The sequence below is a fragment of the Perognathus longimembris genome, chromosome 1 (assembly GCF_023159225.1).
Source record: "Perognathus longimembris pacificus isolate PPM17 chromosome 1, ASM2315922v1, whole genome shotgun sequence".
NCBI lineage: Eukaryota > Metazoa > Chordata > Mammalia > Rodentia > Heteromyidae > Perognathus > Perognathus longimembris.
The window spans coordinates 13,630,871-13,656,867 of NC_063161.1; the positions used below are offsets into that span (position 1 = coordinate 13,630,871).

Below are 25,997 nucleotides of genomic sequence, written 5' to 3' on the forward strand. Positions count from 1 at the left end.
GTTAGAAAAAATATTGGAGTTAGATTATTCCCCATGGAATAAAGAGTGGGAATGACCTTTTGTGGATTTTTGTTGTTGTTCCTATTCTCAACCAGATTAAAAAATATTTCACATAAAGGTGAATAGTATCCCCAAAACAATTGTGTTTATTATGATTACACTTTTTTTTTGTTTTTTTTGGCCAGTCCTAGGCCGTGAACTCAGGGCCTGAGCACTGTCCCTGGCTTCTTTTTTTGCTCAAGGCTAGCACTCTGCCATTTGAGCCACAGCACCACTTCTGGCCATTTTCTGTATATGTGGTGCTGAGGAATCGAACCCAGGGCCTCATGTACACGAGGCAAGCACTCTTGCCACTAGGCCATATTCCCAGCCCCATGATTACACTTTTAAAAAAGAATCAAATAACATTATTGGTTAAAAGTTCTGCAGTTAAGGTTTCATTTCGATATAGTCTTCAGTGTCTCACAAGTAACAATTTAGTTTTTGCTAATTTTTCCTATGAAAGCTTATTTTAGCCCTATTCTCTGTCTTTGTCTCTGTCTGTCTGTCTGTCTGTCTGTCTATCTATCTCTCTCTCTCTCTGTGTGTGTGTGTGTGTGTACGTGTACGTGTACTGGTTCTTGAACTCAGGGCCTTGTGCTTTGAAATCTCAATGACTGCAATGTTAGTAACTACCATTCATTTGGCTGCTGGTCCTATGTATGCTCTTGGACTCCCTAGACTCTGGAGCCAATGGTGCATCCTGGGAGTTAGCGGAACTCCTAGATGGCTTCCACCAGAGAGACTACTTGGTGACTGTCTATTGGGGGTGTAGTACTAGGGATGAAGTGTGTCTATGACTTGTGTCATTGAAATACCACAATCCACATGCCACACTGGCCACCTGAGGGCTGACCACAGGGCGTATGCGTGGGAAACTTGACTATGTGGCTTAGCCATTAGCAGTGGAACTCAGATACTTGTCATGTTGATCAGGAGTCTAAAGTACTGGAGAGATCATGGCAGTATGGAAGAGAAGAGGATTGCAAGGGTCTGAATACTTGTTCCTGAGTTTTTTTTTTTTTTGCCAGTCCTGGGCCTTGAACTCAGGGCCTGAGCACTGTCCCTGGCTTCCTTTTGCTCAAGGCTAGCACTCTGCCCCTTGAGCCACAGCACCACTTCTGGCCGTTTTCTGTATATGTGGTGCTGGGGAATTGAACCCAGGGCCTCATGCATACAAGGCAAGCTCTCTTGCCACTAGGCCATATCCCCAGCCCTGTTCCTGAGTTTTGAGTGAAAGGACACACCTGGTCATCATGAAGAAAGAAGCCGAGGAGGTAGGAGAAGCCCAGCATGGTCTCCCGATGCATGCCGTTGTGCATGTCATTCTTTAGGAGCTTCTCCTCCAGGACCACGTGGTACCGGAGTATGTCCTCTTCCTGTGCCACACATAAGGGAAGTCAGTCACTAGCTCTCCCAGTTGGTCACAGACAGGCTGCCCCACTGTGCCAGCACCTCAAGGGGTTACAAAGAGTATCAATGGCTAGTCCAAGTAGATAGAAGTTTTGACCAAGGCATCAGGACACAGAAAATATTAAGTAACTAACTTGTGAACAAGATTGCTTTAGAGAACTTGTAGGATTTCCGAGAAGAATGGTCAAGAACTTGTCAAGTGACTTAAACCCTCAAATGGAGGGTATGAAAGTTGGGAATGGATTGTAACGAATATTGCTATGGGCAGAATATCTATGAAGAGAATTCCCATGCTCAATTTGCTGTGTCTCAGGGATCCAGAGAAGAATTTTGAGGGCATGTCTCAAAGAGCTTGACCTGGGTGTCCTATAGATGGTGTGGATATTGGGCTGGGTTTGAATCTCCTAAGCCAGGGTCTGGGGCTGGTCACTCAGCAGTGGTAGCAAGAGAGTTGCTGTTCTAATGAGTGTAGACTTGCATTCCCACAGCTGTCCTAGACTATGGGAATGGGAGTGTGTTTGTGGTCTGGTTGTGGAGTAGCATCTTTGAGTACTTGGGTCTTATCCAAGATGGCAGCCTAGAAGGGCAAGGCAGACAGGCTTTATCATGGCAAAGGTAGAGATGGGCTCTGCATTCTTTGGCTCATTCCTATCCTCTTTCTGTCCTTCTATTGTCTCTTCCCAGTGAACAACACTTCCTGAAACCCAATCTGGCAAAAACAAGATTTTATTTAATGAGAACAGGAAGAGGAATGCATGTATAATTCAGGGAAGGAGCGAAGGTTGCTCCAATCCCCTCCTCTACTCTAGTCACAGTTTCCTGTTGCTTGAAAAACCTCATTTTATCCTCTCTTCCCCATATCAGAGACAGTAGCTGGCAGTATCCTGGACCTTTGGGTCTTGGGCCCACAGGAACCTTCTATTCTCAGACAACAGCATCAAAAATTGTCTAATTCATTTTCAACATAGTTTCTACTGAGGAACACTGCTGCGCTTGTTCACCGTATGTCCTCCCCCGCCCACCAGATGGATAAATGAACAAGTGAGACAAAAAAGAAAAGAAAAACCCTCTTAGACAAGCAGGTTTTGAGGAAAGTGAAATGCACAGGACTGATGAAATGAAAACTCTTGAGTGTGTGTGTTTGAATTTCCAGGAAGTCACTTTCCTGGCTAATGTTTCTGATACCTACTAGAGTTGTGACCTTCTTCTCCTTGACATAACTCTCAATGGCATTGTTGTGGGGAGCAAACACAGTGTAGGCATCTGCAGCCTCGATCTGACTTGCCAGGTTGTATTGCTGCAAAGGGAAGACAGGGCATGTGAGGGATTCTTGTTTCCCAGACAGCGGGTAAGGTAGTCATGCTGAGAACATGGTACTTGCAATCACGTAGCCCCGGAAGATGGAATAGTCAGGCATCTGGTCCAGCCGGGTGAGCAGGTTGGGTAAGGAGCCAGTTAGACCACTGCGGGGGACCAGCACCTGGGAAAGGAAGCCCCCCACATTCTGCTTAGCACATTAGTAGCACTTGCTCCTCTCAGATGCCTATGGAATTCCTTATTTTTTTGTAGACAAAGAAATCAACACTGATTTATTGTTTAGTGCCAGTTCTGGTACTGAGCTTGAACCCTGGGTCCAGGTGCTATCCCTTAGCTTTTTTGTTCCCCCCTCAAGACTAGCACTTGAGCTACAGCTCCACTTCTGTTGTTTTTGGTGGTTAATGGGAGATAAGTGTCTCACGGACTTTTCCTGCCCAGGTTGGCTTCAAATACTAATCCTCAGTTTGGTACCCTGGTTATTGTATATAGGTTTGTCTGAATCAGGGAAGGGAAGGAGAACATTAAAATGGTGAGACAAAGGGTAAAAGGTGAACCAACGCAACAGCAATACTTACAAGACAATATGTAGTAAACCAACTGTACAACTCAGCGGGGAGAGGGAATTTGGAAGGAGGTAGGGTGGGAGAAAAATGAGGGAGGAGGTAACAAGTTTGACAAGAAATGTACTCACTGCCTTACGTATGTAACTGTAACCCTCTGTACATCGCCTTGACAATAAAAATTAAAAAAAATTGAATCCTCAGATCTCAGCATCCTGAGTAGCCTGGATTACAGGCATGAGCCACTAGTATCTGGCAATATTTCTGATTTCTTTTCACAGCCCTCAGTCTGTCTTTCCAGTGACAAAGTAGCAGCCACTGTCAGATCAGGCTACATCACACCCTGATGCTTCTCACCTGCTCCTCTCCTTCATTTTGCCACCCCTCCCGCTAGTCCATCCGGGCATCTGAGTGTGCAAGCTGACTTGGTTAACGATAGATATTTCTACCATCTCTTTCTCAGAAGGATTAATACAGCACTGGAATGTTTGCCTCATGCAACCAACATTCTGCCTATGTTTATTGAGTGTCTAAGATAGGTTAACCAGTAGGTACACAATTGTGAGACCTGGGTCCTGTTTGAAAAGGATCTGACTGAAGCCTCCCAATTTAATCTGCTACCCTTTGTGAAAATAGTTTTGAGGCCGGGCATGGTAATAGTTGCCTGTAATCCTAGCTATATGGGAAGTGGAGGGAAGGTTGTGGTTTGAGGCTAGTCTGTTGCTTTGTAGTATATGAAGTCAGTTTCTCACAAGTAATGAGAATGGGGTGGAAAATGGAGTCTTAAACTCCCATTCCCTACATGGGGAGCAGGAAATGTTTCTTTCTCTTTTCAATTTCTACCTACTTGAATCCTGTTTTGCTCAAATAAATCCTTGCTAGAGCTTTCAAAACGAGGTACATCTTAATGCCCCCTGGTTACAAAGGACTGATGACAGGATCTTTACAGAACAGCATGCCCAGGATTTACAAACAGCCAGCCTCTCTCACAAATAGGTAACCTTTTCTAGAGCTTAGAACCTTTTCTAGAGTGAGAAAAAGTGCCAGGTCAGAACAATTTTCATCAAAATGCAATTGGTTAATCATTTTCCTACCCAGCCTTTCTCTCTGAGTTCTAACTTTCATTTGTAACAAACGTGCTAATTGAGTAAGTGAAAATTACAGGGTGGTGTACGGCTCCTGTTCATTGTATTTGATACCACTGAATACAGCTGAATGGGAACTTGGAAGAAAAATTTTCACTTAGGTTCTTCTGCACCCCTTCTCCTGAGGGTATAATAACGAAGAGAAGGGAGTGCGCAGTGATACATCACCAGCCCTCCTTCCTCCTCGATTCTGGAATTCCCAGTGCCTGGGCGCTCATGTCTGTTTTCAGATATTTTTACAAGGAGAGATATGTGTGGCCACTGTTGCCAAAAGGCCTGTTGCAGAATATAGGCTGAGAAAGTAACAGTGGGGCTGTAGTCTGACTGACTGAAGGAAGAGAGAGCTTTAAATGGCTCTTACTATCTGTCTGTCTATGTATATATGTATGCATGTATGTTTGTATCTTTCTGTCCTCTATGTATCATATATCTATGTATGTATGCATGTATGTACTTTTCTGTCTGTCTCTATGTATCTATTTCTATGTATGTATATATGTTTATATCTGTCTATCTGTCTATGTCTGTCTGTCTATCTATCTATCTATCTATCTATCTATCTATCTATCTATCTATCTATCTATATCTATTCTATCTATCATCTATCTATATCTGTCCATCTAACTATCTTTGCTGGTCCTAGGGCTTAACCTCAGGGCCTTAGTATAATCCCTTAGCTTTTTTACTCAAGGTTGGAGCTCTAACACTTGAGCCACAGTTCCACTTCCTGCTTTTTTGGTGGTTAATAGGAGATAAGATTATCATGAACTTTCCTATATGGCTGGCTTCAAACCTTGATCTTCAGATCTCAGCCTCCTGAGTAGATAGGATTACAGGCATGAACCATGGGTGCCTGCCTTCTAAATGATTTAAAAGTAAAGGTAAGAAAGCACAACCCAAGTTACCTTTTTGGGCAATATCTGAGTTTGAGCTCAGAGCCTCATTCTTGCTCAGCTTGCTTATTTGTGGCTAGTGCTCTACCACTTGAACCATATCTCCAGGCTGGGATTTTACTGCTTAATTTTGGATGGAGTCTCTTGGACCTCTGTTGTCTGGGCTACCATACCTTAATCCTCCAGGTATCAACCTTCAGAGTAGCTAGGATTATAGGCATGAGCCACTGGTAGCAGGCTCAGGTTACTTTTATGCTAAGGCTAAATAGTATTTATTTTCCACAAGCATTACCAAGTAGGAAAGGAAAGAAAGTATCATGGGGGCAGAGATGCTATCTGTGTGGAGGGGGGACTTTTACCTTGTTGATGATGTGGATCACTCCATTGGTGGCTACGTTGTCACCATCAAGGATGGATGCACCTTCAATTGTGATGTTCTACAATGCAAAGCACAGTGCGGTGGGTGGGTGGGTGGGCAAGTCTTTAGTGAATGCATACAGAGACTGAATTACCTTGGGTAATTGAGAACTGTGACTCACAAGAAGAGACACCTTAAATTGTGGCTCACTAGCCATCACACACACACACACACACACACACACACACACACACACACACACACACGTTCTCTATCCGGAATCTGGAAAGTTCTGATTGCCAGTTTCATTCCACTGTGTTGTTTCATTAAGGAAGTGTTGATTGGAGCTCCTTAAACAAATTCTGCACTTTGAAGAACACCTAGACAGTGTTGTGGATTGAACTATGTCCCACACTCCCACAATTCCTATGTTGAAGCCTTAACTCCAAGAACCTCAGATTGTAAGATTCTTTGCAGATAAAATTACAGAGATGCTCTGCAATGAGGCTTTTAGATATCCCAATCAAGATAGAGTTCTTACAAAGAAGAAGAAACAGCTGGGTGCTGATGGCTCATGCCTGTAATCCTAGCTACTCAGGAGGCTGAGATCTGAGGATTGTGGTTCAAAGCCAGCCTGGACAAGAAAGTCTGTGAGACTCAAGTCTCCAGTGAACCACCAGAACAAACAGAAGTGGTATTGTAGCTCAAAGTGGTAGAGCTCTAAGCTTGAGCAAAAAAGCTCAGGGACAGCACCCAGTCCCTGAGTTTAAAACCTTACAACTGAGAAAAAACAAATAAAAGAAAGAGGAAATCTGAATGGAGACAGCTGTGGAAGGAGGATGTTTCACTTGACAAGGAGACAGGCCTAAAACAGCTCCTTCTCTCAGGGCTTACAAGGAGCCAACTGCCAACACCTTGATCTTGGACTTCTCAGCTTCAAAATGCTAAGAAAATCAAGTCACAGAAAGTTCTAGGCTGTGACTATTTGTTATAGCAGCTGTAACAATCTAATACAGACTGAAATGGACTTTCCTGGCCACTTTTTAGGACTATTAATTACACGTGGAATGAGGTTAAATAAAACCAACCTACTCCCCTCCCCCTTACCAAGGACAACTAAGGTCTACTTTCTCTGGTGTCCTCTCCTCTGTTCCCCACTTATAACCTTGATTTGAAATTCTTCCTGGAAACCTTGAATGAGGAAGGAGACTCTGAGCAGCTAGCTCCCCAATTCCATGAGCAAAGCCAGACAGGGAACATTCTAGATGACTTTGCATATCTCTTTGGTCTTTAACCAAAGGCATTGATATTGGATGACAAAGGAACAAACTTATTACAAATGTGTCTTTGATATGTGCCTGTAATTCAAAGTCATGATCGATTCATATTTGAATCTCTAAAGCCTGGGCAATGCCTGCCCAGGGTGGATGGGTGTTCAGTTAACGTTGCCAAGAGAATTGATGGTTTAAAACAGCAACAGATGGGGTAACACTGTAGTAATCATCACACATGATGAAGACATTATATTATTCATGTTAGGTATATTTAATTAGAAAGAATTATTTCTGAGGATAATTACACACATATATGGGGTTCGGTGTGATATTTCAGCACAAGCATATATTCTGCAGTGATCAATTCAGGCTATTCATAAGCTCAATCACTTTCATTTCTTTGTGATTACGATGTTCAAAACCCTCTTTTATAGCTATCTCATTTATATGTTACAATACCATTAGCATTACACTGTTTTTGTAAAGGTATATCAGCATATATTCCACCCATCTCCCGGTGTCTTTGTACCCATAAACTTTTAAACTTTTAAAATTGAGAAAAATCTAAGGCAAAAACATAAATGCCAGCAGAATTATCCAAATAAGATGGTCCAAAACATTCATGGGGCCCTATGTAAGTGGTTTCTGGTCTCTACCATGAATCACACAGCTGGCTGGGTTCCTTCCTTCCCCAGTGTTTGCTCTGCTGAGGAGCAGGTGGAATGTTTTTCCAAGTAGTAATCCTTGGAATGGATAGATGCTGTTCTCACTCGCTCTCTGGTGAAATCCCCATTGTCTCCATGTACAATTCCCCAGCCAGACTTCCCCAGGGGATTAAAAATCTGAGTCCTTGACACACCCCAGCAGTGACAATGTTGAGCTTCTCTGGGGCTCAGCTCACTATTGGCCATGCACCCCATCTAGCATGGAGATCTGGGGATCCATGCTCAGGCATATTAAGTGGTACATGGTCACGACTATAAATTTGAGTTGCTGTAATGACTTCATGTGTGGGTTACTGGTTACCGGTTCATAGGTAGCTACACATCAAAATCAAAATGTGTATTGGATATCTTTCTCCTTGTCTGTCAGGAGGAATGCTGGGGCCAAATTTGGCTATATTGTATAGGGTCATTGCTGTAGCACTGTGTGTGTGTGTGTGTGTGTGTGTGTGTGTGTGTGTGTGTGTGTGTGGTTTGTGCATGTGTGCTTGTATATCTATGTTGAAAATGGGTGATGCCTACTTAAATTTTCTCTGATTTTACACATTTGGAAATTGCCATATCACAGAGCAAAGGAGAATGTTACAACCATAACATCTTAGTGACTGAGCCATCTTACCCCATCTGCCTTGTCCATGCGAAGGAAGCTGCCTTGCAAAGATGTCTCCATCATGCCAGAAGATGACAGGTTTTGCAGCTCTGCTACTCTGTATGTGCCTAGCAGCATGTGGTATCTAAAATATCAGACCAGAATGGTTGTAAGTAAATGTCAGTACCATTTCATATTAGAAGAATAAGCCCTGGGCCCAGATGACCATATTCACAATTCACATTCCTCCCTGTAGTTAGCAGCCTTGTCTGGAGGTATTAACCACCCACAGCTTCAGTTTCCACATTTGTAAGATGGCAATAATTATGGCACCTGTCTCTTAGGGGTATTGGTTGTTGAAAGAGGCGAGGGCAGTGCTGAGCCCCGGATGAACTGGCAATAACCCCTCACTCCTTCCAGAGTTGAGAGATGAGAAGAATCCCAGAAGTGCTTGAGTCTATGGTTCTGAAAGGCCACGTGACTCCCTACATTGAACCACTACAGGTACCTGTTCACACTGACATTAGTGAATGCCAGGGAGAACAGAATCAAGAACACCTACTTTATTAGGGCTGGTATATTGTTCTGTGATAACCAAAAGGTCTTCTCCTCTGGGTCCATGTCCTCAATAGCTTGTTGGGAAGGCACGAGGACAGTGAGGTTCAAGGTGGTAGACAGCATGGGTTGGAGAGAAGCATTCTGAATGACAGGAGGGAAATAAGGTGACCTGACTTGCATTAGAGGGTAACAGGGCTGACTTAAGTGCTGGGGAGGGATGAAGATTTCCCATGTAATATAGTCCCAGGGATTCAGGGAAGGCCCAACGGTCTCCTTTCCCAAATCCACCCTGGCCACTGGCTGATGGGCCTCCTTTTGTTAAATGAGTGAACCTTTTCAAATGTAATTTTCTGATCAGTTTACACTGGGGGGACATTATAAGTCCTTTGCATTCCAGTATTTTTGTTTGTTTGTTTGTTTGTTTTTACTGGTCCTGGGACTTCAACTCAGCTCCTGAGCTCTTTCTCTGAGCTTTTTTGTTCAAGGCTAGTGCTCTACCACTTGAGCCACAACTCTACTTCTGGGTTTTTGAGTAGTTTCCTGGAGATAAGAATTTCATGGACTTTTCTGCCTGGGCTGGCTACAAATCTCGATCCTCAGATCTCACCCTCTTCTGTAGCTAGGGGTTATAGGTGTGAGCCACTGGCACATGGCTTTATCTAGTCTAATCTTGATAGGGTTTTATATGTTGTAAAAACTATGTGAACCCTTAAAGTAATGACGGAGGAGGCAGCAGGAATGGTTTCAGCTACAGAGAGACTGGAGGCCTAAAATGAAACTTGACCTGCCTTAGCTGAGAGGACCAGTCCTGGGTAGATACAATGGCATGGTTATATATATATATATATATATATATATATATATATATATATATATATATAACAGCAGGCCATCAAGATAAAAATAAAAATAATGAGACAAAACAAAGAACCCAAATCCTGACTTGCTACCTTTGCTGACTACTCTGGTGTAAATTCTTGCTAATTTCATGCTAACAGTAGTTATAATATTGGAGGCAGACTTGGGAAAACTGCTCTGGTCACTTAGAAGAGTGGGGCCTAGCACACAGGTGTGCAAGCATGTGCCTGTGGGGTGAGATCAGGTGTGATATGATGGGTCTAGGTGGATGTCAGCATACTCTAGAGATGTGCAGTTGATTGTCTTGCCTGACAAGGGGCTTGCTCCACAGGAAGTGGCAGGGAGCTGTCCGGGAGTAGGTGCTGACCAGGAAGGATCTATCTTGACATATTCCTAATGTAAAGCCATGAACCATTGTATTGATGGTGGCTGGGCCAGATGCAAGGGTCCATTCAGGGGACAGAGACATACACAATGGAGCAGGAGATCTGAGTCTCCATTATACTTCCAAGAGGTGAAGGTTCAGCTCCCCAAGCCCAGAAGGGCTTAGCTGAGAGCTAAGCACATGCAAAGGATCCCAGATGGCAACCATAAATGCAAAGGTGACATGGTGAGTTACAACATGAATTTTGGTAATTCTTTAAAAAAGACCCTGATTTTTCCCCAGGGCTACATATTCTCAGCCTTGGTTCCATCTGGGCTTCATTAGGTAGCTTTAAACATACGTGACACTTAGGGGAAATATCTGACCTATGGAATCAGACTCTGGGGTGGGATCTATTAGGATTGTCTAGAAATGTCCTTCCTGTGGTTCTAAAGTGCTGTCAGTGATAAGCCTCACTGCTGGGGACAATGCCTTCCATTCTCACCAGATGTCTCTTTCAGTGTGTGTGTGTGTGTGTGTGTGTGTGTGTGTGTGTGTGTGTGTGTGTGTGTGTGTCCTGGGGGCTTGAACTCAGGGCCAGGGCTCTGTCTTTGGGCTTCTCTGTGCTCAAGGCTAGTACTCTTAACACTTGAGCCACAACTCCACTTCTGGCTTTTTGTGGTGGTTAATTGGAGATAAGAGTCTCATGGGCTTTCCTGTCCAGGCTGGCTTTCAAACCATGATCCTCAGATCTCAACCTCCTGAGTAGGTAGGATTATAGGTGTGAGTCACCAGCACCTGGCTAAGTTTTCTATTATAAACATTGCAAATTTCTAAAATTATACAGGTTGCCAGATTTAAATTGTAGCAAAGGTACTTACATTTATCCATTGGTTAAATATAGCTGCCTCAGAGAGAAACGATAATTCCTTATTTATTCCATGCAAGGGAGGGCAGGAGAGACAAGAGAGAACACAGAAACAATGAGAAGTTTCATCACAGCCAGGTTCTGGGGCACCTGCACTTCCCTTCCCTCCCAGCTTTCCCTCTTCCTCCCCTTCCCCTCCTTTCTTAGTACTGGGTTGAAATGGGGGGTGGTGGTGGTGATGGGGGCACTACAACTTGAGCCATGCCTCTACTCCCTCCCCTTTTCTGTAGTTGCTTTTCAGATAGAGTCTCATATTTTCTATAGGGACAGGCTTCAGACTGTGATCTTTCTGCCTATGCCATGTGAATAGCTGAAATGATAAGCAGGTAGCACTGTTGCCTGCTTTATTTCTCATGATAAACATTTAAAAAGCAGTGTGGGTATCTGTGAGTCATGGTGAAGGCTCTTTCCCCAGAGTTTACAGTCCAGTAAGTACAGTCCAGGGGGATAGAAAACAATGTAGAAACACTAACAATTTGGTGTGACCCATGCTACATGGGTAGAACATCCTCCCATTTATGCCCTTAGACAGCCATTGACCTTGGGCATATTTATTGGCCTTTGAGTTTCCTAGCTTGTAAATAGGCATATAATAGCATCAACCTTAGAGGAGGGTTATATGGTTTAAACGAGATGCTGCAGCATACTAAGGACTTACTTATTTTTTTTTATATTTTTTTCCTTTATTATCAAAGTGAGTAAGGATTTATTAAGATGCCTGGTACACAGAAGGTTTCTCACACACATACATTCCTGATAGAGGTAAGATCAGGGTACTTAGTGAGTACTTATGAGAGGCACCCAACCACTCAGACAGAGGAATCCAGGCAGCCTGGCTAAGGCCACTTAGGTTCTCCTTTGGAAGCCTGGGAAATAGACAGATGGATAGGTAAGAGAAACCACGATGATGTGGTATATAAAAGGCTCCACATAAGTTTGCTGCCTGCAGCTGGTAGGAAAGGAGCGACTCAGGGAACACGCATGGTATTTGTGAGAAGGAGCTGGCTTCAGGCCAGCTGGAGCTAAGGGCATGTAACTAAGAGCACATTTAAGGCATTTTCCCTCTGGGATGGTCTCCAGCACTCTGTACTTGCGGTCCTCACAGGTGACTTACCACGGCTGCATTTCCATAGCACACAAAACCATCTCCTTCATAGCCCTCTTGACAAACACAGTTCCAGACACCAGAAGAAACCAACTGACAGGTAGCCTGTGGGAACCAAGATGAAGGAAATGGCTTGTTTCCCAAACAAGAGCATTAGGACAGAGTTACACCTGAGAAATGTCTCCAGTTGGGAGGTCCCATTTATGGTCTGACTGCAGTCTGAGGGCTGAAAGATGGTGCACCCAACCCTTTACAGTTCTACAAACAGAGCCCTCTGTCTGCAGTGTGTACTTCATCACAATGAGATTCTTTCCATCCTTTCCACTTTTAGCAAATGAAAAACCCAAGACATACCGGTAGCTTTGGGTTTCAGCCAGAGGATGAGTACAGTGTTAGTATAAGCTTGTCTTGGGAAGTATTTAGGGCATGCTTTTGCTGGAAACTCATTCTTCAGGAAGTTAAGCCACACTCCCAGCCCCGATTTATTCTTTATGTATTTTGAAATTCAAATCCAATGGGGAGTCCTATATTTTATCCTCTAACCTTCAGCGGGCTCTTCCCAGCTTGAAATGGAGTGAAAATTGCAATAGCTGCTTACATTCTGCCTATGGACTCCCTTTATTTATTACTAGTAATGGACAAAAAAAATCACTGTCCTGGTTTGGATGTGAAGTGTCCCCCTCAAAAGGCTCATGTGGCTAAGGGCTTGCTCCATAGGACAACGTGTTCAAAGGCGGGGCTTTGGAGCAGCTGGGTCTTGAAGAGTATTGACTTGTTAGTGGAGCAAGCCACTGATGGAGTCAGAGTTTAATGGCAATTTGGGGAGGTGGTGGACACTTTTGAGGGTCAATCTTAGTTGGAGGAAGTAGGTTATGGGGTGGGGTGGGGGTGGGAATGGGGGTGGGAGATGCGTGTACCCTTATGGACATATCTTGCCCCAGCCCCTTCCTTTCTGCTGTCTGTGATATGATGAGCAGCTTTGTTCCACTACAGGCTTGGCATCATGATGCTCTGTCTCATCACCCAGGGGCCCAGAAGCAATGGAGCTGAGTGACCACAGATATACTCTCTTAAACCATGAGCCCACATATGCATTCTTTCTTTCAGGTACTTTCTGATAGTGACAGGAAGTGACGCACATAGTAACCAACCTTCCTTCCTTCCTTCCTTCCTTCCTTCCTTCCTTCCTTCCTTCCTTCCTTCCTTCCTTCCTTCCTTCCTTCCTTCCTTCCCCCCCCTCCTCCTCCTCCTCCTCCTCCCCCTCCTCCTCCTCCTCCTCCTCCTCCCTCCTCCTCCTCCTCCTCCTCCTCCTCCTCCTCCTCCTCCTCCTCCTCCTCCTCCTCCTCCTCCTCCTCCTCCTCCTCCTCCTCCTCCGCGTTCTTTTGTTGATTGTGAGGCTCAAACTCAGGCCCTGGGTGCTGTCCACAAGCTCTTTTACTCAAGGCTAGTGCTGTGCCACTTTGAGCCACAGCTCCATGTGATTAATTGGAGGTAGGAGTCTCTTGGGGACTTTTCTGCCTGAACTGGCTTCCAACTGCAATCCTCAGATCTCAGCCTCCTGAATTTACCAGTGTGAGCCACCAGTGCTCTGCTTCTTTCTTTTTTTCCCTCTAGGTTTTTGTTGTTGTTGTTTGTTTGTGCGAATGAGAAATGGTCAAGTAACTCACCAGTGGGTGACATTTCCCAGTCTGTTCCAAGCATGCAATGATCGGTTCACAGTCGATCCCATTTCCTCGAAATCCTTTCTTGCACTCACATTCATTCTACAAGCCCAAGAGCACAGGCAAGGGAGTTATAGAAAGCAAGTGTTTTTCACACCTGCAAAGCAAACTATGGAAACTACAGACACTATAGTCATTGGGCTGTCACCAGGAAGAGTGACAATGCCTTCTGTCGGAGGGCAGCCTTTCCGCACCTTCTATGTTATGGTTTCTGTAAGCTCCCCCCTGGGAGGACTCTATGCAAATGCCCCCACCTGTCTAAAGTGCCCGCCCAGTACCTGTGTTACCTAGGTAACTGGCATACCTAGAGGCAGCCACCTCCCCTCACCTGGCCACACCTCCCTGCCTCTGCCCTAGATAAGGCAGGGCCAGGGGTGAGGGTGGGGATCTCCCCTGCTCTCCAGCCATGCATCTGGGCAGAGACTTTAGATAGGTAGAGGCATCTGCATGGAGCCCTTCTGGGGTGGACCTAACAGTTTCCAATCTGATAGCTCTCTGGTTCTTTTTTGAATCACATGCATTGTGGCACATCAAGTGAGTCAAAAGCCAGTGGCATCATTTGTTAAATGCCCCATGAGACAAAAGGCTGCAGTGAGCTTTTTCACAAGTACCACACTCCAGGGGCTACAGTTTGAAGTTCACATACTCCAGAACCAGGGACCAAATCTGCTGTCAGACAAAATCAGCATCATAGACAGAAAAGCAGCCCAGAGCCTGGGTACCAACCAGCCAGTCCATGGCTTCCCTCTGTATGGATGTGGGAGCATTTATTCTTTTGTTATATGTGAGTGCCTCTCCGGGGCTAGCTGAGGCCACCTGGTGTTGATAACCTCTGATCTCACTCTGCTGAGGGGCACCTGAAGAGAGCAGACAAATGGTGGAGTGAATGTATGCTTACATAAAAATGTGCTACTTACCTGCCCAGGGCCTACGTACAAGCAGGTGGCATTGACATGGCAGCCGCCGGCTCCTGGCAACAGGCAGTTGTTGATCTCCACACAATCTCTTCCATTCCCTGTCCAACCCTGCTGGCACACGCAGGCGTGCGTCCCTGCCTTGGTTTTGATGCATTCTGCCTGTAAGAGAAGGAGACAAAGCAACATCCCTGAAAGCAGAATCTGGTTTCAGAATGCCAAAAGTCAGAAAGGATCCAGATGTATATTCTAGAAACACCTGTTTGCATAGAGCACAGTGCAAGTGACTGGAAAGCTTGATTGTATGTACATTAACGACAAGATTCTTGAGCAAAAGTGCAAACACTGCTTAGTGCTAGCCAGCTAATGGCCACCATTCACATCGCATGTTGCTGATTAAACCAGGGGCTGCTTGGTTTGTGAAAATGGAACCAGGTAACTTGAGAAGGTGGGTGGGGTTGGGAAAGATGGGGAAGAAAAATGAAAGGGATGACATTGACCAAGATATATTATCCTCATACACTGACATGTTGAATGGAAACCCCTTTGTACAACTACTTAAAGGTAATAATTTATGAAACAAGATTTTATCCCCACAACTATGAGAGTTTCTTGAAGGGATTTAAGCCCAGGAGAAATAGTCTGGTGTGCTTGAGTCACTTTGGCTATGGTAGGAGGCTGGGACTAGCCATGAACAATGGTGATTAGAGGCAGGCGGTGGCTCCCATATTTGGTAAAAGCATTAGTGGGTTCTGGCTATGTTCCTGAGAACATAAAGCTAAGGGTAAACTTGTTAGCTTGGCTGAGCCCTTGACAGTAAAGCAGGGATAGAAATATCTACTTTATTGGGTTAGTGGAAGGAACAAATGAGGTCTACATTATAGTCCCCTGTAAGCTGTCAAGTTATTGTTACTGATTTCAACATCGAATACTCTGGCTGTGTTGGTATCATTGTTGTTTTTGTGGCCTTAGGGATTGAATTTAGGCCTTGTACTTGCTAGGTGTCACTTGAGCCATAACTTAAGCCTCTTTTGGTATTGGTTATTTTCAAGGTATTCTCTCTCTCTCTCTCTCTCTCTCTCTCTCTCTCTCTCTCTCTCTCTCTCTCTCTCTCTCTCTCTCTCTCTCTCTCTCTCTTTCTGTTTGCCAGTCCTGGGGCTTGAACTCTGGGCCTTGGCACTGTAGCTGAGCTTCTTTTGCAAAAGGCAAGTGCTCTAACAATTGAGCCACAGCACCACTTCTGGCTGTTTTGAGTAGTTTATTGGAGATAAGAGTCTCATGGACTTTCCTGCCCTGGCTAGCTTCAAACTGTGATCCTCAGTTCTTAGCCTCCTGAGTAGCTAGGATTACAGGAATGAGCTATCAGTGCCTGGCTTTGTCTCTCTTTCTGTCAAGGGCATCCTGGACTGTGATCCTCTTACTTGTGCTCCCTTGTGTCACTGGAGATGATGGACACGTGCCATTTATTGCACCCAACCAGCCATGGTACTTCCCCTATAAGAAGGATAAAGGGCGTGTCCCACTGTGCCCAGACACTGGTTAAGATGGAGTCTCATGAACTTTTGTGCCACAGGTGGCCTTGAACTGTGATCCCCTAACATCTGCCTCCCAAGCAGCTAGACTTATAAACTTAATCAGCTTCACCTGACTGTAGGCTGCGTATACGTGTGTATGGGGAAAGGAGTCCAAAATCATTACTGTTATTAAAGAGCTTAAAGCTCCCTGCATTAATATCTGGGTTTAGGAGACGGAGGCTTATAGACAATCTTCTCTCTTTTTTTGTCAGTTGTGGACCTTGAACTCTGGGCCTGGGCACTGTCCCTGAGCTCTTCAGCTCAACACTAGTGCTCTACCACTTTGAGCCCCATCACTACTTCCAGTTTTCTGGTGGTTCATTGGAGATAAGAGTCTCATGGACTTTCCTACCTAGGTTGGCTTTGAACCATGCTCCTCAGATCTCAGCCTCCTGAGTAGCTAGGATTATAGGTGTGGGCCACCAGTGCCCAGCTGTAGACAGTTTTCTTTAAAATTCAAAGTTTAAACACGTGTTCATGCATATGAACATTGTGCATATGACATTGTGTTTTGTGCATATGACTTTGTGTCATGTATATGACATTGTGTTTTAGAATTAATTCCCTGGGATTTCTTTTAAAAAACAAACCCCCAAACAGGCAGCTTGGAAATTGAGACCACACCGATACTCACATTGCGACTACAGCCTCCCTGAGTTGGCCCCATGCATGGGTCTGAGGAGGAACAGAAAGTCCCATCCCCTTCATAGCCTTCCTTGCAAATGCAGCTGTGAAGAAGAAGGCACAAAATAAGCCACAGAGACACAAGTGCCAACCACCCAGGAGAGAGCCAATCAGGGAGGAGCCACTTCATGCTAGGGCTTGACACTTGAGTTTCTGGAGAAAGCTAATGTGTGAAGGGCCAGGGGGGTCTTTTGGAGGGGGGGGTCTTCAGGATTCTCTGTGTGGGAATCTAGGGCCCATTTAGCATCTGCATGACCCTGTATGTGTCCCTTCACAGCTGGAAGGTTCTTATCTGGAGAAGAAGTCACCAAAGGCTGGGATCAAGACTAAAACAACAGGTGCATTTGCAGTGTTCAAAAGAACCTCTGAAACACCAGAAGGCTCAGTGGCTGGCATCATTTCTGCTCTTCTTGCACCAGAACTTGCCTCTTTACGGCTTTCTTCTTGGGTGCTAGTTATTACCTCTGAAGGATTGATTCCTACCTTATTCTCCCAGGTCGAGCAAAACACCAGGCAGATGTTCACCTGCTCGCCCACAGGCAGGCAACTCCAACCTGGGCTGTGCAAGTCTCTCTCATTCCAGGAGGGACATTCTACTCTGGCCCTAACGGAAAGTACCCATCCCTGGGCCCCGAGTCTGATGTTTACTTCTTTGTTTCCTTGTGAAGACCCATATAAGTGGGACTCCAAATCCAGTCCCTGTACAACCTCCAAACCTGAGGTAAGGTCTGTGCTCCTCATTGGCTATAAGCAGTCGTAGCCTGTTGAGAATTGAGTCTGGTCTCTTCCTTTTCCATTCTCCTCCGTTTTCCTCATAACCGCTGCCTCAGGAAAGACCACTTCTAGCTATGCGATAGCTCTGAACAATCTTTGAAAATGGTGGTCAGCGGAGATGTCGCTCCCTTTTGCTCAGATATTTCTTTGTTTCTCCAAATGGAACATCTGGTGACTTGTTCTGTGATCGGATGTAGTTTCCCGACTCATTTTCCCTTTGTACTTCTCTCTAAATGTTCTGTCATGATGCTTTTGCCATAGTCGTCAGTTTAATCATTGCCACCTGTTGTGTGACGGATGCTGGGGACACATGCGGGCTCTACTCTCATTCCATGTCCTCTTGCAAGCAGACATATGTGCTGCACAAGAATTAGAAATCTAGCGCTCGTGGACTGAAACTACAGAGAAACTACATACTGATGTCCAAGTGAAAAAATAGTCCATTTATTCCCACCCTGAGTTGCCTAAGGTAATACACAGCATGTACAGAGTCCACTGTGGGTGATGGATCACTGTTCACAATGCCTGAGGAAGACATGTTTCTACCATTGGACTGTGGGAAAGGAAAGACTCATCATTGGCCTTGTATAGCATGAGGTCTGCAATTGGTGTGTGTGTGGGGGGAGGGGTCAGTGATACCAGATCCAAACAATGAGCCGATAACTATGTACATATGAATGAAGAAATGTGGTGCATGAACAGGGCCAGATGTTGCATATGTCCTCTGCATCCCCAGGGCACTTCTGGTGGTCACTGCCTTTGAACCACACACTCCCAGGGAGGAACATTTTCTATTCCCTCTCTTGCCAAGCCCACAGCAGCTGAGACACCATTAAAGGACGACATCTGTCCATTGGTAACACTCAGTGTCATACAAGATGCTTTTTTTTTTTTTGGCCAGTCCTGGGCCTTGGACTCAGGGCCTGAGCACTGTCCCTGGCTTCTTCCCGCTCAAGGCTAGCACTCCGCCACTTGAGCCACAGCGCCGCTTCTGGCCGTTTTCTGTATATGTGGTGCTGGGGAATCGAACCTAGGGCCTCGTGTATCCGAGGCAGGCACTCTTGCCACTAGGCTATATCCCCAGCCCATACAAGATGCTTTTTGACAAGGAAGCCTTATGAGTAACAGTTTTAGAGAGTAAAGGAGCCAGGTTTTGTGATTGCTTTTCCATTTGGTGATGACTATGGTTGCTTCAATGGGACATTTAGGATGTGAGAGACCCCAGCACTAGGTGCTTTCACCTTCTTCTAAACTCCACCATTGTCCTGTTAGGAAGGTTTCATCAGCACCAATGAGGAAAGTAAGGCTCAGAGAGGCAAAGCACCTTGCCCAAGGCCACACAATTGCTAACTGTGAAAGCAGGGAGTATTCCAATTTGAATGCACGTCGCACAGTCTGAGGTTCTTCCACAAAAGTCACATACTACCAGTGGGAGAAGAAGAGGCCTTGGTGTAAAGAGTTTAGATATGGGTTGACTCCTCTTCAGGGGTCAGGAATCGTTTGTCCTGCTAAGGCCCTTTGGATATTTATAGCATGATAGTTGGCCATACAAAATCATCAGGACAGGCCGATGGCCACAGACAGCCATGGAGGAGCCTACGTGTCTGTCCAGCCATGTACCTTTCATGGACCTTCAATGGCCTGTGGGCCAGATGGTCTCCCACTCCCAAGGAATAGTGATCATGGCTTGTGAAGGGCCTTCCCTTCCTTTCCTTCACAGACCTACCTGGCTGTCCCATTGCTGTAGATACAGGTGGCGTGGATGTGACAGAGCTGCACATAGGGCCCGCAGGTCGAGGTCTGCCTGTCGCAGAATGTCCCGGCTGTGCCTTCTCTACAGGTGTTGGGGAGGCAGGCACCATTACTGTCTATCCTGTTGTCACAAGTTCCGTGCACACATGGACAGGCTGGGGGAGAAGCAAACAGCACACCAATGCACCCATCCCCCCGCTCATGTGAAAGCAGAGCCTAGGCTGAGCCGAGGGTGTGTAGGCGGCTGTTTCTCAGGGACTGTAGAATTTTTCCACAGTGCCTGAGAGCACTGGATTATCCCACCCAAGGGGAGAATTGGGATGTCAAAGCACTTTCTGTATATCTGGGTAGGGTTGGGGAGCAGGTGGCATGGAATATAGCAAATTTTCTCACCTTCTCCTGAAGACATCCTGGATGAATAGAAGTGTTTTTTCATGTTGGTGGACCCCCTGATGGGCTTGTGTGTTTGTTCTTCACTCTTTACCACAGCAAACTGTGATAACTAATGGCCAGTATTTGGGCCCTGATGTCATTCAAGGCTCTGGACTAGCTTTCACACACAGCATCAAATCAACTGTCTCTAGTCCCAGGAGGTTGTGCTTTTATAGCCTCTGCTGTTCAGATGCAGAATTGGAGGCCCAGAGGAGCAAAGCTAATTGCCCAACTTCCTGTTAAGTTTCCAACCAGGGTTTTGACTTCAATTTTCAAAGTCCATTTCCATTCCTATGTGTAAACGCAGTAGTTCACACATAGTAGTGTGTGTGTGTGTGTGTGTGTGTGTGTGTGACTGTCATCATAGAATTACATAGAGATAGAGATAGTTACATCCCTATCTCTGTTCCCTATCTCTGTTATCATTTAAAACTCTCCTAGTCCTTTTGCTTTTGGTTACAAATATTTCAAAATTACAACATGGGCTCTTCAGACTTAGGTGCTTATGCATGAGGGAATAAGAAGGAGAGTCTTAGAGGGTATTAAAGGAAAATCCAAAGATTGCTTGCTCATCAGTCTTGAAGGGGGGTTGTATGAAGATCAAATAAGGTGAAGAGAAGGAAGTGATACATGGTTTGCCTCAGATGTATAGAGACAGTAGGAATAGTAGTGAGAATAGCTTTCTTAGGTACAAGCTTTCTGGTAAAAGTCCAAATGCTGAGACAATTTAATCAGATAAGGGATTTATGAACTATTTCTGGATTCTGTAGCTATAGATACAAGCAAGACTATTTCATAAAAATATGTGCCTGTCCTTAACATATACAGGCTTTTATTTTGTGTGTGGGGGTCATTGTTGCCTAAACAATATGGTACAGCTATTTGTGTAATGTGAGTGCCCAGAGGCTGATTTAAAGCAGACAGCAGGATATGTAGGATCTATGCAAACATGACACTAATTGCACCTATCGATTTGGTTGGTATTGAGTGGTTCCAGACCCAGTTCCCCCCATCAATGCAGAGGGACTGTTGTCCCAAAACTGTCTTCATTTGCTGGGTGAAGAGATTGAAAGAGACTTTTTCTCAGGTCGTACAGCTAGTAATTGCAGTGTTGACAATTTAACTTCTGCTTGGTCTTACTTTCCAGGAATCTCTTATTTATTCATTTTTACCTTATTATTAAGTTCAAATCTTAGTTGTCAAAGATATGGTATATGCCATTTGAAAGAATAAGATATTATATTTTGTGTAACTGCATTTTTAATATCTATTGTTGTGCTACTTCCCACATGTTCTACAAATACCTTTTTATGTCATTGCCCTTAGAATAACAGCATCAGTAAGAAATGCTGGTAGCAGCCAGCATATCTGTTGTGCATGTGATGCGCTAAGCATTGTTCTATGGAAAGAGCTTCTTGTTTGTATCATATTAACTGTACAAGGTAGCTATTAGTATCATCACCCTCATTTGATAGAAGAAGAAATGGAGGCTTAGAGAAGTATAGTAACTTGCCCAAGGCCATACAGCCTGAAATGGAGGAAGTATGGACAGCTTGGAACTGTATGGACTATGGGAAGAGGACTGCTTGAAAGAGAGCAAATCTATTTCTTGATCTACGATGACTACAGGGATGTAGAGAGTGGTTGGTCCCTAGACCCACACGGCCAGCGTTCTCTGGGAACTTAATGAAACACTTCAGGCTCCATCCCAGGACTACTGACTCAGAAGGTCTCTGTCACACACAGTGGTGTGAGAGGCAGCACTGAAGAAAGATGGCATGCTATAAGAGTGACTCCCAAGACACCAGAGTCGAGCTATCAGCCTACTTGGCACAAGAAGGACAAAATTCTGGAAGCACCACTTACTTTGGTTACACCGAGGTCCGTATTTGTTGGGGTCAGAGCAGAACTGGCACCGAGAGCCTTGGAAGCCATCCTTACAAATGCAGATGCCTTTGCCCCAGAGGCCATCTTCACACTGGAAGAGCAAAGACAGGCCCCAGAAACAGGCTGTTAGAAAATGCAGGAGGGAGGCACCAGACCATTAGTTCATGACCTGACTTTGAACTCTGGCTCAGTCTCATTTGAAATTTGTCCTTGAGACTTTGTGGGGAAAGAGTCACCTCAGTATCAAGTAGGATGTAAAACCAGTGCTGGACTTGGGGAACCCAAGGTAGGATTTAGGACATTAGACCATTAAAGAATGTCATTCCAGTGTGTGTGTGTGTGTGTGTGTGTGTGTGTGTGTGTGTGTGTGTGTGTGTGTGTGATTGGTGAACTTGGAACCTTCAAACAATGTTTGAAAGTGGCAGTGGTTAAGACAGGACCTTCAGATAAAGGCAGTCTTACTCTCTATTTACCTCCTCCCTTACTCAACTCTGTGACTCCAAACTGCAGTGCTATCTCTCTTCATTGATGACACCACCACACACCTATTCTCCCACTTGCCCAGTCCCGGCAAGGTCAAACTTGTGTTGACTGACAGGAATTAGAGTTAAGCAGGAGTTGCCTTCCTGGCCACCTGGCTACAGGTTTTCCCTCTTCTAGAGAAGGTCTCCATCCATGATTGTATAGTTTTTCTTTCCCTTTGTGAGAACCATATTTTAGATGTGGATCTATTCAATGGTAAGATCTATGGCAAGAATATGGCTGTTTTCATCTTCCTTTGGGTTTTGGCCTGTGAACAAGAGGAGTTAAGTTGTGGACTTTATGTTTCACTAGGTTTTGTTGGATGGGATTACAAAAAGCAATTACTGGGGAGTAACATTATTATTATTTAAAGTATCATAAAGCATTAGTTAGATCTTGCTATATCCCACAGGCAGAAATGAGGTCCAGAGAGTCTTGTTGAGTTGCCCAAGATCTCACCATGGGCAACAGGAAAGCAGAGACCAACATCATCATCACTGGGCCTTCTCTCCCCCTCAACTTTTTCATTTGTAGGTGCATGCATTTCTTTTACTTCCTGAGAATGATGCCCAGCGTTGCATTCCTTTTGGGGACTAGCTCTTTGAAACATTATTGGAGAGCAACATCTAGCATGTGGGAAGTAATAGACATGGACTGTTCTTACCCATCCATTTCCAGAGCATGGATTTAAGAAGCCTCCTGGACACGGGTTGCAGTCTGGCCCATAGAAGCCTTCGCAGCATGTTGGTATCTGAGAAACAACAAGTGTATTATCCTTTAAAGATCCAAGTAAGCTGGGAGCCAGAGCTCATGCCTATAATCTTAGCTACTCAGGAGGCTGAGATCTGAGGATCGTGGTTCAAAGCCAGCTTGGGCAAGAAAGCCTAAAAACTGTCATCTCCAAATTAACCACCCCAAAAGCCAGAAGGGGACCTGTAACTCAAGTGGTAGAGCACTATCCTTGAGCACAAAAGCTCAGGGACAGCACCCAGTACCCTGAGTTCAAGTCCCAGGACTGGCGTGTGCACACATGTGCGCACGCACATGCACACGCACACGCACACGCACACACACAGACCTAATAGATCCAAGAAGAGCACCAATTCCTCCAAGGAGACATTTTTAAATGTTCATGGATCCAACAGCTCCCAAGATTCTCTCTCTCTTTTGTACACAATAGCATGGCTAGTGGTCAACTATCTGGTCACCACAATCTTTCTCCCAAGAGCACCAGCCTGGCTGTAGCACTGTAAACAAGGCAGATGAGGGCCTGAGCTCACTCAGCCTCTGTGCCAGTTAATTGAGTTAAGTAAATTGAAGGAGCGACTTTCAGAGGATGGTCATGTGGAGGCAGGTAGAGGCAGAAGTTAGGAGAGACTGGAGAGGCCATCGTGTATCAGGTGGTGATAGAGCAGGTGACAGCGTGTGGAGACAACCCCTAAAAGTCTGGAAGAATATTCTAAGGGAGGAAATGGCCCCATGGGGTGTAGGAAAGAGACAGCTCAGAGACCCTGGCAGAAGGTAGGCTGTGTGTGGCAGCCATAAGGGTGGGTTCTGTACAAAGCAAGAGAGGGGGGGACCCCAGAAGGCGTGATACAGGGCGGGGGTGACCTGGCAGCTCTGAAGAGGGTCTACCCTTTGATTCCCTTGCAGGAGACATTCTAAAGCTCCACAAACCACATTCAGTATCCATCCAGATACCAGGGCCAAGGATGTGGCCATGGTACTGCCCAGCCCTCGGTGGCCTGGGCAAGGCCCGAGCTCTACCCTTCTCACCTGCACAGTGGTGCTACAGAGTAGGGCACAGCCGCTCTTTAGGCCACTTCTGCTCCTGTAGACACATTTGCGTGTGTAGAGGCTCTGAAAGAAATGCAGTGAGCAAAAGCATGGCAGTCTGAGTGCCAAGGTCCTTTGGACAATGAATAGCCTCTCCCCACGAGGGCCATTCTATTCCATGGTGACTTCAGTGCCCCGGGGGACACCTTCACACTTGGGGCTGAGTTAGTGCTCTCCCATTCGCATGAGGCCTGTTTCCTTGTAGAATACAGGCTGGAGTTTTTCCAATCTGTGTCCCAAGAATCTTTATGCCTCTTCTCATGACATATCAGACATCACTAATCAATCAAGAAACATGTTTTTGGATCATCCTGAATGTGGCTTAGTCTGCTCTTCTGATCTAAATTCTTTCTGTATGGGAATTTCTGAGCCAGTTAAGAGTCGTCTTTACAGAAAGATTCACTAACTAGAATGTCAATAGTTAACATTTCTCTAGGCATAGAAACAGATTTAAATATATGCTTCTGTTTTTTAACCCTTAACTCTCACTTATGATGATCCAGAGCTACCATTTATTGAGAACTTAACAATAGGCTGAACATATTACCCGTGAGTTCATCAGTCTCCAACTTTATATGCAGTGCTTTCCATGTATTTTTTTTGTAAAGATTAGGGAAACAGAACAGACAACTCTCTCCCCACTGAGAACTACTGCTAATAAGCATCTGGTCCAGGGAATAAGTCTTAGAGCCTACCAACTTTGGGATGATAGGCTAATTACACAGCCTTCTCTGCCGGTCTCCACTGTCCCATCTGTGGAATGGGACAATAGTGCTCACTAATATCAAGTCATATCTTAAGGAATTTAGTTCCTGGATTAAATTATTATTGTCAACTCTAGTCATGATGCTGTGCCTAACCTGTGAAACCATGGGAAAGTGTTCCCCTTGTCTAATTGAAATTGGATGTATTTCTTTATTTTCTTAATATTTTATCCCAAACCACGATTGGGAAGAGTAAATATAAGCACTGGATTTTGTTTTCATGGGCGAAGTAGAAGGACACTTTTATGAGTAGAAGTTTGATTATAGTACTTGGGCTAACACTGTTGCTAGTCTTTTTATTTTTCAACTCTGGGCTTGGACGCTATCCCTGTTCTCTTTTGCTCAAGGCTAGCCCTCTACCACTTTGAGCCACAAATTGGGGATAAGCATCTCAGAGACTTTCCTGCCTGGGCTGGCTTTAAACTGTGATCCTCAGATCTCAGCCTCCCAAGTAGCTAGGATTACAGGCATGAGCCACCAGCGCCTGGCTGTTGTTATTCTTTAAAGGTGAGAAAAATTAAGGAAAAAAGTTTAAACAACCTGCTTAGTACTAATGATCTGGGATTCAAATGTGGATCCCTGATTTCTCTTCCTGACTATCCTCCTATATATGCTAAGTCCCAGTCTTACATTACCCCAGGTATATTTGCATCTTTTAAAGAAACCACATTAGGGAAGTTGCTTGGGAGTTGTCTTAGGCACTCACTGCAATCTCAGAGTTAGCAGGACATTTGCTCCGATATTTCAGGTAACAGTTCACACAGGTGCCCTGGAGGGAAAGACAGCAAGTCAGTACAGCACCCTGCTCAGAGCAGCCCTTCCTTTCCTTCTTTTTTGACAAAGCCAACCTAGTCAAAGGCTCAGCCTTCTAATCTCTGCCTACAGGGAGGCACCTGCTCCAGAGAGGGCTCTGCAATTGTTCACCGGTTCCAGGGCCTCCCATTAGCTTGGCAGTGATAAGGCTGAACATTGAGCTTCTGCCTTCCAGTCTCCTGGCGTCTCCTCTATTGGTCC

General features: G+C 45.1%; 1 protein-coding gene across 2 annotated transcripts in view; it reads right to left on the reverse strand.

Annotated features, from left to right (window-relative positions):
* Positions 1-25,997, reverse strand: part of Stab2 (stabilin 2) — a 128,218-nt gene that overhangs the window by 59,489 nt on the left and 42,732 nt on the right. For both annotated transcript variants that reach the window (XM_048357037.1, XM_048357027.1), the window contains exons 19-34: positions 25,690-25,752; positions 24,160-24,243; positions 23,048-23,134; positions 21,841-21,952; positions 19,517-19,697; positions 16,967-17,060; positions 14,762-14,920; positions 13,791-13,886; positions 12,133-12,228; positions 10,972-11,019; positions 8,873-9,009; positions 8,341-8,455; positions 5,727-5,804; positions 2,834-2,932; positions 2,642-2,749; positions 1,287-1,418 (exon numbers count right to left, since the gene is read on the reverse strand). In XM_048357037.1, the coding sequence (XP_048212994.1) occupies positions 1,287-1,418; positions 2,642-2,749; positions 2,834-2,932; positions 5,727-5,804; positions 8,341-8,455; positions 8,873-9,009; positions 10,972-11,019; positions 12,133-12,228; positions 13,791-13,886; positions 14,762-14,920; positions 16,967-17,060; positions 19,517-19,697; positions 21,841-21,952; positions 23,048-23,134; positions 24,160-24,243; positions 25,690-25,752 (1,689 nt within the window). The remainder of the gene's footprint in view (positions 1-1,286; positions 1,419-2,641; positions 2,750-2,833; positions 2,933-5,726; positions 5,805-8,340; positions 8,456-8,872; positions 9,010-10,971; positions 11,020-12,132; positions 12,229-13,790; positions 13,887-14,761; positions 14,921-16,966; positions 17,061-19,516; positions 19,698-21,840; positions 21,953-23,047; positions 23,135-24,159; positions 24,244-25,689; positions 25,753-25,997) is intronic.